Source organism: Periplaneta americana, chromosome 11, assembly GCF_040183065.1.
Source record: "Periplaneta americana isolate PAMFEO1 chromosome 11, P.americana_PAMFEO1_priV1, whole genome shotgun sequence".
Lineage (NCBI taxonomy): Eukaryota > Metazoa > Arthropoda > Insecta > Blattodea > Blattidae > Periplaneta > Periplaneta americana.
The window spans coordinates 178909073-178929716 of NC_091127.1; the positions used below are offsets into that span (position 1 = coordinate 178909073).

The window sequence follows — 20644 nt, forward strand, 5'->3', positions numbered from 1 at the left end:
GGGAAAACCCCGGAAAAAACCTCAACCAGATAACTTGCCCCGACCGGGATTCGAACCCAGGCCACCTGGTTTCGCAGCCAGACGCGCTGACCGTTACTCCACAGGTGTGGACTCCTTCTATGTCTTCTGCATTTGACAATACATACAAATCATGTCAGTGTTCTTTATTCATAAAGTGAAGCATTCTCAGGGATAGAAAATGTTTGATTTTGAAAGGAAAAGTAATGTTCGGTTCATAGGTGCCTGATAGTAGTTCTTCTCCCATCCAGTTCACAGAGCTCCATTGTCATCATTTGGCCACCTGACTGAGATATCCTTCTCAGGTTGGTGTTATCTTAAACCAGATCAATACAGTGTATCGTTACCTTCAATTTTTAAAATTTCTTGGACAGCTGCGGTAAAAATCCTGAGAACCTCTATTTTAGCGACGATTATTACAGGACAGACGTATTATAGAGGAATGGAAGTATTTGAAAGAGAAGTGTGTCTTCTTTGACAGATATAATCCCACCCAGCTTGCTCCAAATATAACCTGTCTTATATGAATATAATTTTCTGCACCTCTACTAAAACACAAGTAAGACACAACCTAGAGTAATGTGATTGAAATATGAAAGAGTGCTCCAATAAAAATTCCCATTCATAGAATGATGTCTTTGTAGCCTTCAAACATGTAGATATTACTGGTGCATATTGCAAGATATCGTGTGAAAGGAAATATGATTGGTGGATGAGATAAGAAATTGAGCACAGTGTATCACTTTAATTGATGTATAGTTTGTCCAGAATCCAAAGAGAGAAACTAAGCCATTTTGAAAAAGAAATTCTGCTTAGTCATATTTGAATACTGAGCAAGTGTATGTTATTTATATTGAGTGGAAAACATGATTAGGTAATTGGCTTAAAATGACTTGCTGAGTTTGACAGATGTCAGTGGCCAAGTTCATAGGTAAGATATGCAATAATAATGATGAACTCGTTAATTTCTTAAGAGACTATGGTATTAGCTAGAGAAATAGACCCAGTATTAGTAGGCCTATATGGCTTTTGATGAGCGAATATCTGAATCTAATCAAATCTTATGTATCTTAACCTTACTTACTTATAAATGGCTTTTAAGGAACCCGAAGGTTCATTGCCGCCCTCACATAAGCCCGCCATCGGTCCCTATCCTGTGCAAGATTAATCCAGTCTCTATCATCATATCCCACCTCCCTCAAATCCATTTTAATATTATCCTCCCATCTACGTCTCGGCCCCCCCAAAGGTCTTTTTCCCTCCGGTCTCCCAACTAACACTCTATATGCATTTCTGGATTCGCCCATACGTGCTACATGCCCTGCCCATCTCAAACGTCTGGATTTAATGTTCCTAATTATGTCAGGTGAAGAATACAATGAGTGCAGTTCTGCGTTGTGTAACTTTCTCCATTCTCCTGTAGCTTCATCCTGCTTAGCACCAAATATTTTCCTAAGCACCTTATTCTCAAACACCCTTAACCTATGTTCCTCTCTCAGAATGAGAGTCCAAGTTTCACAACCATAAAGAACAACGGTAATATAACTGTTTTATAAATTCTATCTTTCAGATTTTTTGACAGCGGACTAGATGATAAAAGCTTCTCAACTGAATAATAACACGCATTTCCCATATTTATTCTGTGTTTAATTTCCTCCCGAGTGTCATTTATATTTGTAACTGTTGCTCCAAGATATTTGAATTTTCCCACCCCTTCGAAGGATAAATCTCCAATTTTTATATTTCCATTTTGTACAATATTCTGGCCACGAGACATAATCATATACTTTGTCTTCTTTACTTCCAAACCGATCGCTTTACTTGCTTCAAGTAAAATTTCCGTGTTTTCCCTAATCATTTGTGGGTTTTCTCCTAACATATTCACGTCATCCACATAGACAAGAAGCTGATGTAACCCGTTCAATTCCAAACCCTGCCTGTTATCCTGAACTTTCCTAATGGCATATTCTAAAGCGAAGTTAAAAAGTAAAGGTGATAGTGCATCTCCCTGCTTTAGCCCGCAGTGAATTGGAAAAGCATCAGATAGAAACTGACCTATACGGACTCTGCTGTATGTTTCACTGAGACACATTTTAATTAATCGAACTAGTTTCTTGGGAATACCAAATTCAATAAGAATATCATATAATACTTCCCTTTTAACCGAGTCATATGCCTTTTTGAAATCTATGAATAACTGATGTACTCCCATTTTTTCTCCATTATTTGTCGAATACAAAAAATCTGATCAATAGTCGATCTATTACGCCTAAAACCGCACTGATGATCCCCAATATTTCATCTACGTACGGAGCTAATCTCCTCAAAAGAATATACTGTATGTATCTTAACCTACTTAAGTTAATCCTTTATAATCTAAAGTACCTAATGTACCCTACCGTAATTAAACTAATCCACCTAAACTATCTACTCACACACAATCAAAGTTAACTTACCCAACCTGTTCCGAAGAAACCTAACCTGAACAAACCAAAACTACTTAAGACACATAACCTACCTACTCCACATTCATCAACGTAGACTAATGCATATTAAATGTACGTCATACCCCACACTACGGAAATGAAAAATTTTCCACACCATACGTAAATTTAACAAGTAACATAATCCCTACCCTATTCTATGCAAGCCAGTTAATTATACTACAAAGTAATATCATGTCGTATCAGGGAAGAGAAAAACTTGTGCCATACCAGTATGTTGAAAATAGTGGGGAGATTATTGTTAAATGTTGTGTTGTTGTTTTCTAATGCCAGGCATTTGACAACAAAGTCATTTGACCTCTTGTTATTGTTAAATGTAAAAAATTAGGTAAAGAAATAAGCTTTATCTACACTGTGTCCCCATTTGATTGCTCCGATTTCACAATACTTTATCTCTGTTAACTATTATCTCTCTGTCTGTCCAAGTTTTGTTCGATATCTTACAAGTGAATCTCTTATATCCCAATTCCTCCTACACAATGCACAGCATGTCATCATCTATCACCTGCACCACAACTGTGATGTGATGCCATAGCTCCTGCAGGTTATTGGCCAATGGAGGAATGTAAACATTAGCCTTTAAGTACCCCATACAGGAAAAAAAAAATCACAGATGTTTAGGTCAACTGAGTATGGAAGCCACCTCATCAAGTTTTGGTCTTTGGCAGTGCAATGGCCAACCTAACATTGAGGGTGATGCTGAGGTGCTCACACACATGACAGTGGAAGTGAGGTGATGCACCAGCTTGCTGAAAAATGAACTCGTCTTCCTCTTCTTGCAGTTACAATAAAACGAACTGCGAAATTCAGGACATGAGGTTTTGATAGTCCCATTTTCGAACAGTAGTTATTGCATGCACATATGGTAGATGTATGCTTAATAAATTAGGAGATATTAGCTGTCTATTAAAGCTAACTGTCTTCCTAATTCTACTGCTGTGGAATAATGGTTAGCACATCTGACTGAAATGAGTGGGCCCAGATTCAAATCCTGGTTGGGGATTTTCCGGGGTTTTCCCCTCAACCAATTAAAGCAGAATTGCAGGGTAACTTTCGGGGTTGGACCTCGGGCTCATTTTGCTATCATTAATTCACATATCATCCATACCATAGCCTGGGTCATATCCATGGTGCAGCATGTTAAACTTGTACAAGAGTCTGGCAGTTCGGCTACAAGTATCATTCACAGAACAGGAGTGTTAAGCACAATAAACATCAAGCTGCAGTGTAAATCTTCAGGTCTTCTGTAAAAAAAAAGCGCGCCTTCCTACAGCTCAGATTCTTTCCAAAATAAATCATATTAAAATTGGAGCAATAATTTTGGGACATATTGTACTGTAGTTTATGCATGTAAAATGGCAGTATGAAAAGCACCTCATTGTACTTAATATTACGCGTGAAAACACATGTCTAATTCTTAAGCAATTTTTATATATTAAGTTTTTGAATTTGAAACTATGTAAATATATGTTATAATGGTAATATTCAGTGAAAAGTGAAATGAAATACTGAAAACTATATTCGTTATAGTTTGGATGAAAGGATATCTCTATTAGATTTTACAATAATTAACATCTTAACGTAACATCATGGCAGCTGCTTTTGCACTAATTGTGTCTCGAATAAAGATAAAGGTAAAGTCAACCCCATGATAGAACAAAACGGCCCAGAAGGTGGCGAGAGCTTAAGGCTCCCACCCTTATGCAGCATTCCCACAGGGCGTGAAATGCTTGTATCAACTTAACTGTTGTGGTTCCTGCTTGCTGGAAAGCATGGTTTGTTCACATGGAAGGAACGAAGTAGTTGGTCGAGATGTGGCCATGGATAGTTTAGTTGCTGAAGGATGTGTGGTTATGTGTTCAGTTTTAGCAAATGAAATCTTTCATTTTTTGCAACGAAGAAAACGCAGGAGAAGGAGATGGTGGCTTAGGCAGTGGATACCACAACGCAAAGCTTTGGGAGCTTCCACATTTATTGAAGGAAGAACTTAAAAATCACCCTGAGGATTAAACAAATTCGATAAGAATGACATAGTTACAGTCTGAAGATTTGTCAGAGGTAGTTTTACCTCTAGTAACGAAATGTGACATAAATGTGAGACAAGCAATAACTATCAAAACAAAATTAGAATGTCGAATGAAAGAGTTCGTTTTCATAAACCAACCAATTTTAGTATATATTATTTAATGTACCGAAGTACATATCGTCGCCTGAATGCAAGAACTAGGTAACTTGATTTTTCATATTTTGTGACATCGCCTATTTACTTATTTATTTCACTAAGGAAATATATCTCGTTTTCTTTTACCTATTTGTTATATTGGAAAATAGATGTTGCTGGTATCGTTCGATCAGTTACCTAGATCCTAGATTACATTTTGTGCCATTGTTGCTATGCTATAGAAGAGGTAACTAAAAAACGCAAATTTCGAGTTACCTAGTTCTTGCATTCAGGCAACGATATGATATTTCCATGCAGATATTCTGCGTCATCATACGATGAATGGAACGGAGAAAAATTCTCTCCGGCGCCGGGATTTGAACTGGTTTTTCAGCTCTACGTGCTGATGCTTTATCCACTAAGCCACACCGGATACCCACCCTGGCGTCGGACAGAATCGTCTCAGTTTAAGCTCCAACTCTTGGGTTCCCTCTCGTGGCCGCCCTCTGCACTACGTCATAGATGTCTATGAACGTAAGACTGAAGTCCACACATGTGCTGAGGTGCACTCGTTATGAGTGACTAGTTGGCCAGGATCCGACGGAATAAGCGCCATCTTAAATCATAAAGTGATTTACGCATATCATATATATTATTTAATGTACCGAAGTACATACGATATTTCCATGCAGATATTCTGCGTCATCATATGATGAAAGAATAATGGAATGGAGAAAAAAATCCTGCGCTGGAGAGAATTTTTCTCCATTCCATTACTCTTTCATCGTTCAACCAATTTTAGGTTTGTAGATCCTATCGACAAACTTTCTTAATCTCTCATTCTCAGAGATTTTCTTAGTTTCTGACAAAAGAACTTCTCAAGTTTTTAAATTTCATTATAACTTTGTTCGGTCCAAATGCTGATATATTTAGGGTATCAGATACTAGTATTTGTTTAACCACTGCTACCTGCTTATCACGATCCTGGTACTCGTCCAATGTTGGATTATAAAGAACAGGTTCCATTTGCTACAGTTCCAAAAATCATATTGTACCATTGTCACCAAATCTAAAAGCAAGCTTACAAGACATCTTGCTTCACCAAAGCCAGGTGGCCCATGACTGAAAATCAAACACGTTTGATTCCATCACGACCGAATGGTAAGCTGCTTGACGAAATAAGCAAGCTTACTGCACCACGTTCACATGGGTAGTGGCTAACGAAAGCGTAATTGACACAAGCGTTTCATGTCCCTTGGGAACATTACATTACAGGCAATGCATTTAATGGCAGTGGGGATGTCATTCCTATGTGCCTGCTGCCTTTACTCTCCAGGAAATAATTAATTGATTAACTAGTGGACTTACTAGTATTAATTATTAATTAACTATTAATTAATTAATAATTAACACGAGTAAGTCCACTAGTTAATCAATTAATTATATTCAAGTGTTAAAAGTAGTGTGTGCAAGATTCAAAATGGACTCCAGGAAATGTTCCTGGTACTCATTTCTGTTAGAGGCTGAGTAGACCCCAGTGCCATAGCACATCTGGAAAGATTAGATCAATAGAAAAATCCATGACCCCATTGGGAATCGAACCCATGATCTTCTGGTTTGCAGCATTACGTCTTACTACTTGATACTTCTGCACACCCTTAATTGTGATCTCAATAACAGTACAAAAACACGGTAATTGCTGTTTTTTTTCGTCACGCATTCTGAATTCAATGGTATTCAAAATACTTTTTGTTTTAATATGGCGACAGAAGAGCACATTCATTTAATATTAAACAACCTTATACATTTTAAAGAATTTTTTAGAAATCAAACATTAGAGGAATTGTTAAATGAAGCTAATATTTCTATTTGTCTGTATCTAGATTCACTTTACGTTTTGTAGAACTATAAAATATCAATTTTGCCATACATTACTTGTTGTAGCTACTTAGGAATTTTATTCTTGATAAAAAATGCTGTAAAATAAATGAAAAAAAAAAATCACTTGACTTGAAAACGTAGTTTCGTTGATGTGACATATGATGTTCCAAAAGCTATTTCCACGTCAGGTGTAATAAATCTTTACTGCACTTCGCTTTTTCACTCCTGCTAGTAGCTTGTTCGTCATAAATTGTAGAAATGTACTGTGACATCTATTCCTACTGAAAAGTTGCACATGAATTCTTATGGTTGATAGGCTATTTGTGCCATTGTGGAAAAACACTTATAACTCTCGTCGTCTGTTGATACAGGTGCACAAGGATAAGAGAAGGAAATGATTACAAGCATGCAGAAAAATTATCAATGATTTCTCTGAGAAGATAACACTGTATTCCTGTGAAGACCAATTCGATTTAAGTGATGGATTACTGGTAGTTCTATTTATTATCAATCATCCTTCCTGAATCTTTAATCAATGATAGTTTTAGTTTCGTATATTAAAAAATGGACAATCACCATGCAGTCAACAAAGAAATCGGAATGCAACTATAGTCTGAACCACGATCAACTATATGGCTGTGCCTGCACATAATATACGTTTCTGTGTGCTACATCGTCACACCCATTTTTAGATGCTTCACATTTTTTTTAATCCGATGTCTGGTACATGAGTTTGTATCATTGAGCGAAGTGTGCCCATCTATAAATGACATGTCAAAGTTTTAGTGCTTTTTGCTGCCATAGGCATTGCCCTCGATGCACCATGGGAAGTGAACTACATAGCACTACATGATGGTGATTATGATTATGATGATGATTAACGGAGCATTGATGGAATTCCAATAGAGGAAACTGAAGTCCCCTCCCCAGAAACCTAATACTGAGCACCATCTTTGTTCACCATAAATTCCACTTGGATCTGCCAGGATTCGAACCCAGCTTTGCCAGCGTGGAAAGCTGATGCTCTAGCCATTCAGCCAATGGTGAGCCACATTCTCAGAAAAATAAGAATTGAAATACGGTACATTATTATCTGCAATAAAAAGAGATTTTTATTAAACCATGATCAGTTGATCAGTTTAAGAAAGATTCATTTTGACCTGTGTGAAGGAAAACCTAAGAGGCATATTGATATATTGAACTTGTTGCAACACGGACATTGCTTGAGTAATGAGTTCACTGGCTTTGGCTGTATTTTATTTTTATTTATTCATTTGATAGGATGTTTTATTGTTTTTCTAATATGCAGATGTCTTAAGGAATGAGATGCAAATTTAAGTTCGAGAGTTAAAGCAAAAGTAAATTATTTTGAACATGCTGCTGTGAGTTGTGTCTTTATGTAGAATGATTTACGAAGTTCTCTGCTGGCTTATGGAGATGGTTCCTGAGGTTATATGGAACAAAAAATGTAAATAAATTAATGAGACCACATTCATAATTAGAGAGTTACGGTAATTTGAAAACAGCAGAAAAAAACTGCTATTTCTAGATTTCACTAACGAAAATTCAAAATATAATTAAAATACAAACAATTGATTGTTTATGTATCAGTCTCTTTCATTTAGAGTGGATTTAAATCATATTTTTGAAAATGTCTCCCTGAGCCTTAAGGCAGTGGTCCGCATGGGTGTGAACCGCACATGTAGAACACACCCAAAATAAACACCATATCAGCATTCTCCTCAGAAGAAAACTTGTAAGGCATTGTGATGTAACTTACACAAGAGATAACAGCTTAATAAATAGTGACTATCAACAACATGTGCATAGTTATGGCAACAAACATACAGAGTGGCGCATGAAATATCATACACTGAAAATATCTAATAAAACGTTTAATTTTGGGTTTAGAACTTTCAAATTTTGTGACGAGTAGCCTTTGTTCATGCATGGTTCAATAGAAGGCAGCATTTGTCAATGTCGCACATGCGCAGTGCCACCCGCTGAGATTTGTGAAACATGGCAGACAAGGGCCGGTTGATGCTCAAACAGAAAGTGAAGACAGTGTTGTTTTACGCGGAAACAAAGAGTGTAGCCGTGACTCAGGAATGTTTTAGTGTTTATTTTCGTACGAGGTGGGCTCCCTGCACACAGACAGTGTACAGACTAGCCGAAAATTTGAAACTGGTGGCAGTGTTTTAGAGAAGAAACGACTGCGTGTCACCACAGTCCATACGCCAGAGAATATTGAGGTGGTGAGAATGGCTTTGACACAAAGTCCTGCTAAATCCACCAGACGAGCTTCTGCCGTTCTCTTGAGAGGATACTTCATGCTGATCTGAAATTATTTCCATACAAAATTGCAGTGCTGCATAAACTAACGGCGAATGACAAGGAACGGCGAGTACAGTTTGCTGCTTGGGCTCTTGCAGAAAATGATGCCGTGATTCATAACACGTGGTTCTTCGATGAGGTGTACGTTTATCTGAACGGTTGTGTGAACAAGCAGAATGTCAGATTTTAGGCGAGAGAAGCTCCTAATATTGTGCATGAGATTAAAAATTATGGTGAAAAAGTGGGTGTGTTGGGTGCGATTTCCAGTCATGGAATCATTGGACCTTTCTTTTTCAACGACACCATTAACAATGTGCGCTACATGGACATGTTGCAAAATAATTTTCTTCTGCAACTGTATGCAACAAGGCTACCAATGGAGACACAATGGTTTATGCAAGACGGAGCTCGTCCTCATACAGCAAAAGTTGTTCTGGATTTCCTGCATGAACAGTTTGGGCCCCGTGTAATGTCCCATCGATATCGTGAACGTTTTCAGGTTGGTTCAATATGGCCGCCATACAGTCCGGATATCAATCCCTGTGACTATTTTTTATGGGGATTTGAAGGAGACAGTCTATCGCAATAAACCAGGAAATCTAATGCAACTGCGAGTGGTTATCACGACTTTCTTTCAGGGACTGACAGAGGACTTGTGTTGTAGGGTGGTTGGAAACATCAGGGTTTGCCTCAAAGAGGTAATATGCCAACAAGGTGGACATATTGAACACATCCTGCATGCTCGTTAATCATGCATATTCAGGCGAGTAATGTAATATAAGATTGTATGAAATATTTTGTATATTAAAGATTATATAAACAATCTAAACTGTATGACATTTCGTGTGCCACCCTGTACCTATTGCCCCATTCACTGTGATGCGTTTCTAAAATGTATCGTAACTCCGTAATTATGAATGTGATTCCATTAATTTATTTACATTTTTTGTTCCAAATAACCTCAGAGAATCACCTCTATAAACTGGAAGAGAACTTCGTGAATCACCCTGTAGATACGAAATGTATATATTGACATTCTTGATTATTCACATAATTATATAAGTACCGGTATGTATTTTTCAACAACATATCCAAAAATATATCCAGCACCCACCATTAAAGACTTAACACTATATTATTCTAGTATGGTCTTGAAAAAAAAATTATGTTTTCTCTCAAAACCTATTTTGTCCCCTTCTCTATTTCCATCACTGTCATTACCTTCACCTAATACTTCTCGTTGCTATTTCAGGAGACAAGTTAAATGAAGGCGATTTACTAGCAGAAATTGAAACTGATAAAGCCACAATGGGCTTTGAAACTCCAGAAGAGGGTTATTTAGCAAAAATTCTTGTTCCTGCAGGCACTAAAGATGTACCTGTTGGCAAGGTAACTACTTTTTGTCTTTACCATTATCGAAGCAAATTTTCTTACCTATGATGTGCATCTAGAAAGTAATTACTATAGTCGCGACGCTGTTATTCCCAGCTTACGTCTTAGAAAGTGAAGCTTTGTAAAATATAGATAGGTAGTATCGTTCGCCATTTTTGTTCTTTCATTGCCGAGCTACCAGACGAGGAATCTATTTGCCACACTGTTAAACATTATAATGTCGTAGCTCCTACGATAATAAATCAAACGCACTGTAATTCAGCAAATAATTGAGCGGAAAATAACGTCCTCGTGTGCTTCCTGTGAACGCCAACGAAAGAGTCAAAATGGCGGGCGATTATATTAAGTATTTATCCACCCTTAGGAAATGCATAACGTCTTCATCAGCGAATCACAAGACGCACACATTTAAATGTAGCCGACCTGCAATGTGATTGGCTGCCGGAAATTAGAGCGACGGGACTATAATTATGCATATCTTATGGGCATGTAAAGATACTCAAGTCATGCATGCTTGATTGCTCTCATCCATTTACAAACCGACATTTCAGGAGGACTTATTTAATATGAACTGAACTACGATGTGTCTGTCATATTCAGGCCAATGTTTGGCCCACCAATAGTGAAATGAGGTCCGTAATAAGGGTTTTTGAATACATAAAATGTTTGTCTAGCAGATATTCATCAGCAGATTTGTGAAGATTATTGAAAAAACATAATAAGTGAATAAAAAAACACAGAGACTGTTCAAGATGATTGCAGTAGCTTCCCATTAGTCAATCAAGATCTCACACTATCGCAGATGAAAAATGTAATCAATACTGACAATTTATATCAGATGTGTCTATGGAATTCCCGAAACTTTCTCGTTCTCTTTTGAAGTTGTGACATCTTTTTTTTTTTTTTTTCTTTCGAGAACTGTCTTGGTGGTGGGTTCTCAAACAAACTAACAACCACAAACAACATTGGATGGCATGTACTTGGTTTTCTTGGAGAGATACACACAAAAAGAGAAAAGTTCCTGAGAAGAATTGTGACAGGTGATAAAACATGTTTTTTTTTAATATGACACTGAAGAACAAACAATAGTCATTACGATGTTGGCACAATGACTTCTCTAAAGCCAAAGTTCAGACATCCATCAAATTGTCATTTTATAAAAAAAATTCATGTGCACTGTATTCTGGCACTGAAAGGAAGTTTGAAATTCATGTCATAGGGAAAGAAAATCAATGCAGAGAGATATTGTGAGACTGTTAACGAAATTTCAATGCACAATACAGAACAAAGGATACTGTCTGCTCAAAATCTCGTGCTTTTGTATGACTACACTGAGCTTCACATAGAATGCATAAGATGTGCTCTGCTCATTTCATTGGAGATGATAGAATCATCCTTCCTGCAGCCTGGATTATGGATCAAGCAATTTCCATTCCCTTCTACACTTAGTGAACAGAAGTGTGAAGACAATGAGACTAAGATAGGCATTCTGAACTGCTTGTGGCACAAATGTCAAACTTCTGTGAGAAGGAAATTGGTGCCTCTGTATGACAAGTGTTTAAATCTACATAGGGGTGGATTACCTTGAAAAGTAAAGGAAGGTATTACTAAAGAAGTATATAGCACTTTGAGTCTTTTTTATACGCAAATAGCAATTATTATTTTCTAGATGCACATCATATATACTCACATTTAAGCAATTTGTGTATGTATGTGTGTGTGTGTGTGTGTGCACGTGCGCATGTGTCCGTGGAAGAAAACCATGAGATTGAATGAGCAGTGAGGGAAGTGAGACGGTTTGCGCCAGTATGGAATACCACCACTGGTTTCTATGGCCGGAACACATACTGTTAGTGAAAAATGACATACCGTCACTGAAAAAATATGATCCATAAAAATTTGTTTATATATTCTTTCACAGCAAAGAATACAGTTTGCTTCGTAGATCTAAACCACAGCCTTCTGGAACTGTATTCAACGCGTATTTAGACACATTTATTTGATGTCCTGGAACGCTTAACAAGGTAGCATTTCAAGTATAGAAGGATGTGATCTGTATCTTGTGGTGGCCATTGTTGCCAATTTAGTGACTGTGTCATCAGATCTTATTCTTTTAAAATATTTGTCAGTGACAAATATCATTACTTATCTATTATTTAAATAGGGTTTCATACAGTAGATACTATTTTAAGTATTCACACTTTGAAGCTTTAACATTATTTTAAATCATGTCTCAAAGGACATTGCAAACTGATGTAGTAAATAACTGAAGTAACTTGAAATTATTTTATTACGAAATTTAATGTGTTGCGTAAGCTTCAAAGACTCGCGTTACTGACGAAATGAAACAATTTATTGTATATTTCATGTATGTGTATATTGTAAAGAGAGGGGAGGGGGGGTTGGCCTACGCCTTTTTAAATCGAGGTATGCCAGGGAAAAATCTTGGGGTAGCACATCGCCTCTGGATTTTTCCCACTTCCCTCATTGTGAATGAGAAATGGTCGAGAAAAACGGAGAAAGAAGTAGATAAGAAGGGGGGGGGGAGAGAGATATGGATATATTAAACTAAGTAAAAATAATTTCTTGTTCTTCAATTCATCCAGATAATTTTTCATGTTATAATATTAGTTATATTTTTCTGAACAGTTGGTGTGTATTATTACGGAAAATGAAGCAGACGTGGCAGCATTCAAGGACTTCAAAGATGACTCACCTGTAGCACCTGCGCCATCAGCCCCAGCAGCTGCAGCTCCTCCTTCACCACCTACTCCTACACCTGTATCTACACCTGCAGCACCCATTCCAGTTCCAGTTCCTCCTGCATCTGCTCCAGCACGATCAGATGGTGACAGACTATTTGCCAGTCCCCTGGCTAGGAGATTGGCAGCAGATAAAGGACTTGATTTAGCAGTATGGATAAATATACTTCTTTAATTATTATTATTATTATTATTATTATTATTATTATTATTATTATTATTATTATTATTACTTTAAAATTCCAGCATACCTTCACTGTATATCATAAGCAATTTCTTGATTTTGAATGTAATTAATAATTATTAATTACATCATTATTTTTCCAATCATAAACTTCAGTTGTCACTTTATCGTATGTTTTTATTTTATTTTATTAAGCTTTATAAACACATCCAAGTTCTTTACTGGTGAATATACAATGTTTCAGATTAAGTTTAGTATTTTCTAATTACGGTAATTAAATTTAAAAAAAAAAGTCAGTGTCTTTTTCCGAAATATCTTGATACACATACAAAATGTCCCAGTGATCTTTTTCCTCTAGAAATTTTTTTCGAAACGCGTTAAAGTTTGTTTTCTTCTGGTGTTCCAGTGAAGTGTGCAGTCCATCAGAGTCCATTGTTTAATTTTGGCAACAATATCTGGGTCATTATAATTCTGAAAATATCTTAGTTTCTTAATATTCTTTTTCGTAGTGATTTTGTTTTTGTCTCATGTCGGAGGATCTTTTGGTACCTCAAAAATCTCTCTGAATAACACATGTCCTTTCACAATCTAAGTCTTTGTTCATTTTAAGTTAAAATCCATGTCTCATGTGCTTTTCTAGATAATATCTTACTTTTAGAAGATTTGAAAAGAGCATCTGTTGGCATTTTGGATACGTATTTCCATACTTGCATTAATTTCATCCTTCAAGAAAGTGTAACCAAATATTTTTTTAATTTTCTACTTCGTCAGTATGTGTGCTGTTCTTGCACTTATACCCCTTATGCTTTAGACTCCTCAATTTATTAACTTAGTTCCGTTATCATTACCGGTACTTTCTTCGTGTAAACTGTAAATACCAATTGTAGGTTTGTAATGATTTGCTTGTCCAACTTTAGCAGTTGAGAACTTTCTTCACTACCATAATCTCGTTTTTTGGAAACTTGTCGTATAGGGTTTGTCATTTTTCGTAGAATTCTTCCTTTATTTCATTCTCTTTGTCTTCTTTGGGTGCCTATTCTTTATTTTTTATTTGTTCAGTCAACTGTCCGAAGAGAGGTCTGAACTTCATAAGTGACACCATAAGGCATCACTCATGAAGGAACTAAGCCAGGAGATAATGGGGTAGGGTGGCCAGTTCATTTCCTCTCCATTCCATAAATCGCTGACTAATAACATACTACACTAATCAAACTTCAAATGTATACAAACAATTGTTCTTCCTCTGACACATACCATCAAGTGAGAGATATTACCTGATAATAGATGTACATATCAGCCAGAACCTCAATTAGAGGTGTATTCATTAATATAAGATGTAAATATTTACATTTTACTCATACATAACTATTTCTTTAATTTATTGCTTCAGACATCTTCACGAATAGTAAAATGTCGTTGCTTGTTCATAAATACCATTCGTAATTCTTGTCTTTCAGTTTGTTACTACCATAGAAAAATGTATAATTGTTTAAGTTATACATCCTTCACCTATCATCTTGTTTTTAATCATGCTAACCACACATTACTCCCATACTTGTGGATGTTTGTTCATCTGCACTGAGTTATTGAATGTGAGGCCAGCAGTTGGCTAGTTGTCCTTGGCCCTCCATGGGCTGTCAAGCCAGGGATTTGTTAGTCTTATACTGACAAGGGAAGTGTACAGGTGTAAGTTGACTTGCTTAATCAGACATGGATCATAGAACGCAAGCAGATAGTAGACTTCAAAACTGAAATCCATTTCAGCTGACATTCATGTGTTTAAGAGTTATGAAGCTTCAAAAGTCATGTAGCAATACACTGTCATATATGTATAAATATGAGCTATTCAAGGCATTTGCATGTCTGTAGTTTATAGTTTGCAATAGTGTAAATCAATTACAGCATGATGGTAATAAGAATTTGCACAATGAGCATATGGCATAAAAGCAAGTGTTTCACAAGTGTTATAGTTATCACCAGTACTATCAAAACAATACCGCATAGGAGTCATTAATGAAATAAGCTATGTATGTATATCCTCATTTGTAAAAGCATCTTTGATTAAAAATTGGAAGCAAGGAACGGAAAACTGGAAGTGAACAAGTGCTTGTAGTTTGATCAAGTTATCCCTATCCCATATATTGTAATCTGGTGCTAGGAAGAGAGATATCTGTAGTATGTTTGACAACATTCTTGTATGGACGGAAGAAATAACATCTAGAGGTTGAACAAGTTCATGCATTTTCCAGGCACTTGTTCCAATGAAAAGTCGAAAGTGGAATGAATACTAGAATAAGGGATGTTAAGGAACAATCTCTGTTATTATATCCACTCCAGGAGTCAACAATCAGGAGAATCTTTTCTTATTTAACAGTCTGAAAGAAGACACCTTGAAGGAAGTTATTAAGGTGCTTTTTCGCCATATTCACACTAGTACTGTATATGCATAAGACTTGATGATTTCAAGTGGATCTGGAAAGTTGTTAGGGAACTTTTCATTTGATTCTGCAACCCACATATAGGCTACAAGGGAGAATGAAGCTTACCATCTGCAGAAATTATTGGCATAATCGTAATAGCTGTAGCTGAACCCATTGAAGTAGGGATACATTTGTCTCCTATAGTATGAGGTGTATGTGAACTATGTATAAGCTTCTTTGTCAAATCGACTCTGATCTGGTGAAGCTGAATTGCTTCAGAAATTATAAGATTTCTCACTTTTTCAATAAAGGAATCGGCTTTATTTTGCAGATCGACATCTGTAGTTCAATAGTTACGTCTAACACGAGTAATTTTTTATAAATACACAGACTTTTGAAGCCTCGCAACTCTTAAACACATGAACTTCAGCTGAAACGAATTTCAGTTTTGGAATTATTATCCGCCTGCTTTCTATGATCCCAAGTCTCACTATGCAACTCAACTTATATCCCATACACTTCCCTTATGAGAGATTTATGAGATAGCATTTCACAATGTGCCTGGTCTATGCAAACTCAATACATTTCTAGTTGTCATATTCATATACATGCTTCATCCAAGCATATCGTTTATCACTCTGACTCAATTATATTTCAGATTCGTAGCATCTTGATTTCTCCATAAGTGGAGTCAATGATAGGGTCGTTAGCCCTACATACAACTCTGAACTTGGAGGAGTCTTTGATAACTCAGTATTAGACTGCAAGGTAGTTTTGTTCTGTCCTAAATATTTTTCCATTATCTGCCACATCAGATGAGCATTCTTCTATCCATCACTCGTACCTGGAGAGCTACTCGTTGGGAGAATAATAACTTCATATGGGTTTATTTTATGTAAGAAATAAAATTTAGTAAAGGAAAAGTGCTGGTGCTAATTCGAATAAATGCCCATTTTGTATTATGTTTTTAAATATAGACCCATTAATTTGAGTAAAATTGTTACATTTTATGTTTATATACTATTCCTTGCAAAAAAAAAAAAAAGTACACTAATTCCCCTAAAAATTTTTTTTATATAAAAATGGGATGTGTCTTATGTCTTTGATTTGGAATTTGACCGACCAAAATCTGGTAGTCTATATTTCGTAAGTAGGCCTACTCTGCAGACGTTTCACCCAGTTATATATTGATTGTATATTAATGTTAAGTTCAGTAATTATTTTGATAACTGATAAACACAGACTGTGAAAAATGAGGCCTGAACTGTGTAATATGATTGGTTATATTATGACATTATTATAAAATTTAGAGGATTTCTGTATAATGGTATTACAAGATGTTCTTAATTTGTTACCGATTATAGCCGACTTGAGGTTTCAGCAGACTTAGATCATGTCTTTCAGACTCTATTTCAAATGTAAGAAATTAGCCTTATGCTATTACGCTTTATTATGTGGATTTCGTCAAAATCAGACAACAAACATAGAAAGGAACAGGAACACATACAAATAAATACTTACCGAATACGTGGAACAATGGGTCAAACTGTGCCTTACAATTCTGCAGACACGTGAGGGGGAAAGGGGAAAAGAGAGAGAGAGAGAGAGAGGGAAAGAAACAGAAAGAGAAATAATAAATGACATTGCCATGACATTAATAGTGCATACATTTTCTGAATACTTATTTAAATGTTTCTGCATTGTCTTTGTTTGTGTTCTCATTCTAAGTGACACTGATAATATTTTTTTGCAAGGCGGTTGGTCCAGGTTCTGGTCTGTATGGATCTGTAACTTCCGCTGATCTTGGCAAAGCACCTGCTGCAGCTAGAGCAGCTGCTCCTGCAGTTGCCCGGCCAGCTCCAGCACCTGGTGCAACATATACGGACCTACCAGTATCCAACATTCGAGCAGTTATTGCAAAACGTCTTCAGCAGTCAAAACAGGTAACAGAATTGGATGCAGAATGCTTCTCTAGAGCTTTATTTTCTTTGTATGTGTAGAGAAGGTATTATAATACCAAAAAAGAAAAGTCCTTGCTCATGAAAAATAAATAAACAAATGCATGTTATTATATATGGAGGGACAGCTGCTGTGCTTTAGATTGTACAGAGCGTTCGCCTACGGGTGGGGCCAGGAAAGCGGCCTGCCTGCTGTGTCCCTTGCGTGAATCGTCTATCCGTAAGCTTCCACTTTCTATACTAATAGCATGCGCACAAGAATTTTTCTACGTAGTACTAACCTTGTTAAAGACGATGTTGGAAGTGATGTCCATCTGAATCCACACTTTTCTGGCATCTTTTAATAAAATTATCATTCACACGAATAAGTTCGTCTTCGGTAATTTTCCTAATCTCTCTTGTTATATTCGCCTTTAATTCATCTATGCTATGAGTATTATTCCTATAGACATTATTTTTAGAGTTCCCCAAGAAATAAAAATAGCACATTGTAATGATGGGGGAACGTGGTGGCCATAAGTCCTGAGAAATAATCCTTTCTCCAAAAACGTCACTTATATCGTTCATAGATGTATGGGCTTTTGCTGAATCTTGTTGGAAATACCCATTGAGTTTCTCATCATCTGATAACATATGGAAAAATGGCGCGAGTATTAGGGTGCAATATCCTTGTGCATTTACTGTATCCTGAACAGCACACCAAACGCCTATCTTTTCGTCATGAAATGGTACCGCATGAATTAAATGTGGATTCCCTGTACTCCAATACCTAATGTTCTGTGAGGCAACATGACCTCGTAAATGAAACCATGCCTCATCAGAAAAAATTATTAAATAAGGATCCACAATACCGTCCACAATACTTTGTAAAATCCAATTACAAACCTGAACTCGTTTTTCATTGTCTCTAGGCCGTAATTCATGCACGATACTCATTCTGTAGGGTTTTAATTTTAAAAGTTTAGCAGCAGTAAAGACTGATGTTTTTGAAATACTAACTTCCTGTGGAACACGTCTTAGAGATTTATTAGGAGAGCGTGTAAATGATGCACTGATTTCATCAATTTTTTCTTCCGTCAATACTCTTCGTTTTCGCTTAGGAATTGTAGCATTTAGCAACCCTGTTGTCCTTAATTTGTTAACAAGACGTCGTCTAACAGTTTCTCTACCCAGAATTGGATCACCCGGATATTTAACTTCAAATTGCCTACGCACCTCTCAACATGACTCTGTTTTCACATATGCATCATACATAAAAACTCTCTGTTCAAACGTGAATTTTGCATTTTGCATTGTTCACAAATTTTACAGACACGCTAAATATTTAAGTAATTGTATTAAGAAACTGCACTGTACGTAAAAATACTGCAACAGCTGGCTCACAACTGATAACTTGTCGACCTTGATTGTCAATCGTGTCTCAACAGCTGCACGCACAAAGCGGCGTATCAGTACATGCTGCTTTCATGGCCCCACCCGTAGGCAAACGCTCTGTATATGGTTACGATCATGTTTCAATCACATAGCCAATATTGAAGGAATCCCATATTCATGTCATAAGGAACTATTCTCTAACTTAAGTCAAGGATGGAATGTCTCTGCCTAATCTGTAACAATTAATCTAATCAATTAAGCTAACTTTACTATCTCTTATTTTTAGTGTAATTTATGGTTTCTAATGTTACACACTGAAGTTGAAGATTTGCTTCATTTGTCTTCTGGCATCCCAATAAGTTCCACTAAGTTGTTAGTATTATTTTTCAGTTTTTGATATTCCTTTAGGTGATATATGTTCATTACTGTATTCAATAGATTATGTGACTGCCTCTGTGGTCTGTTGGTCAGCATGCTGGCTTCCAGATCAGGAGGTCCCGGGTTCGATTCCTGGGCTCGGCTCTCGGTGAATTTTTCTTGAAGAAGAAGAATTCCTTGGGTGTCTAGAGTCTGGAAATTTGTATGAATGTGAGTGTGATTGTGAGTGTGCCGGGTTAATATTAATTAACCAATCATTACAAATATAAAAATACATCAGGACTGTCGCTGGGCAGTAACTTGAACACACGTTTCAGCGTCACATTGTTGACAAGTAACTCCATCTGTTAGCACAACCATAAAGCATCTAATAGATGCTATAGAGTTACCAACAACGAAAAAAAAAAAAAAATAGGTTATGTATTATGCTGTGGTTACTATGTAGATTTTGATCTTGCGTAGGTGAGCTGTGAGAGAATCGTGGCTGGTGTTTAATCAGAAGATTGTTGCTGATTCTTTTCTTGGTTTGTTCTTGTTGTTGTTTTATCTAGTATATTTTTCCATATTTTGTCGTTTGTTGTTTATAAGCTGTCTTTGAGAAATTGTGCTTTTGGTTCTTTTTTAACTAGGATCTGTGTTAAGTAAAAATTCATTATTTGGTGGGTTGGATGTTGGTTCTTTTCTTAGCCACACATCTGCCACCTCAATTCTGGACAGTCCGATGTGTGAGGGTATTCATTGAAAATGAATTATTTTGTTTAGTTGAGTGAGTGTTTTCATCATTTTCTGTATTTTACTGACTGTATAAGGAAGAGAGTATTTGTTGGATGTTATTGCTATACTAGGAGCAGAAGAAATCGGCGGGTCTGGTGAACCCCTACTTCTCAACCCCGACTCCTACACCCCTCAGAACGTACTTGGTGTATGGTCCTGTCCCAAATAACTCCATTGATACTTTTTCACTGCAGGAAAATTTAGAAAATAAATAAAATAATAACGTGATTTGTAGTAATTACAAATAGGGCTTACGTTCTTTACTCAATATTATCATTATAATATTTTGCAAGTGTAATGTAAACCTAATATAAATCAAATATTTATCATTACACAAATACTTTGTATTTATGTATTTTCAGAATGTTGTGTTGAAATAGTAAATACTAAATAACGTTTATTCAGTATACTTACCAACTTTATAAATCACGATAAAATTAAACATTGAAGTACAAAATATTAATGTATGTTTACTGATTGTGGAATATGTATATTATTGTAACA

General features: G+C 36.3%; 1 protein-coding gene across 1 annotated transcript in view; it reads left to right on the top strand.

Moving 5' to 3' along the window:
• muc (dihydrolipoamide S-acetyltransferase muc) overlaps positions 1-20644 on the top strand; it is a 42006-nt gene that overhangs the window by 11670 nt on the left and 9692 nt on the right. The window contains exons 3-5 of the mRNA XM_069840566.1: positions 10151-10287; positions 12940-13203; positions 17411-17599. Coding sequence (XP_069696667.1) covers positions 10151-10287; positions 12940-13203; positions 17411-17599 — 590 coding nt within the window. The remainder of the gene's footprint in view (positions 1-10150; positions 10288-12939; positions 13204-17410; positions 17600-20644) is intronic.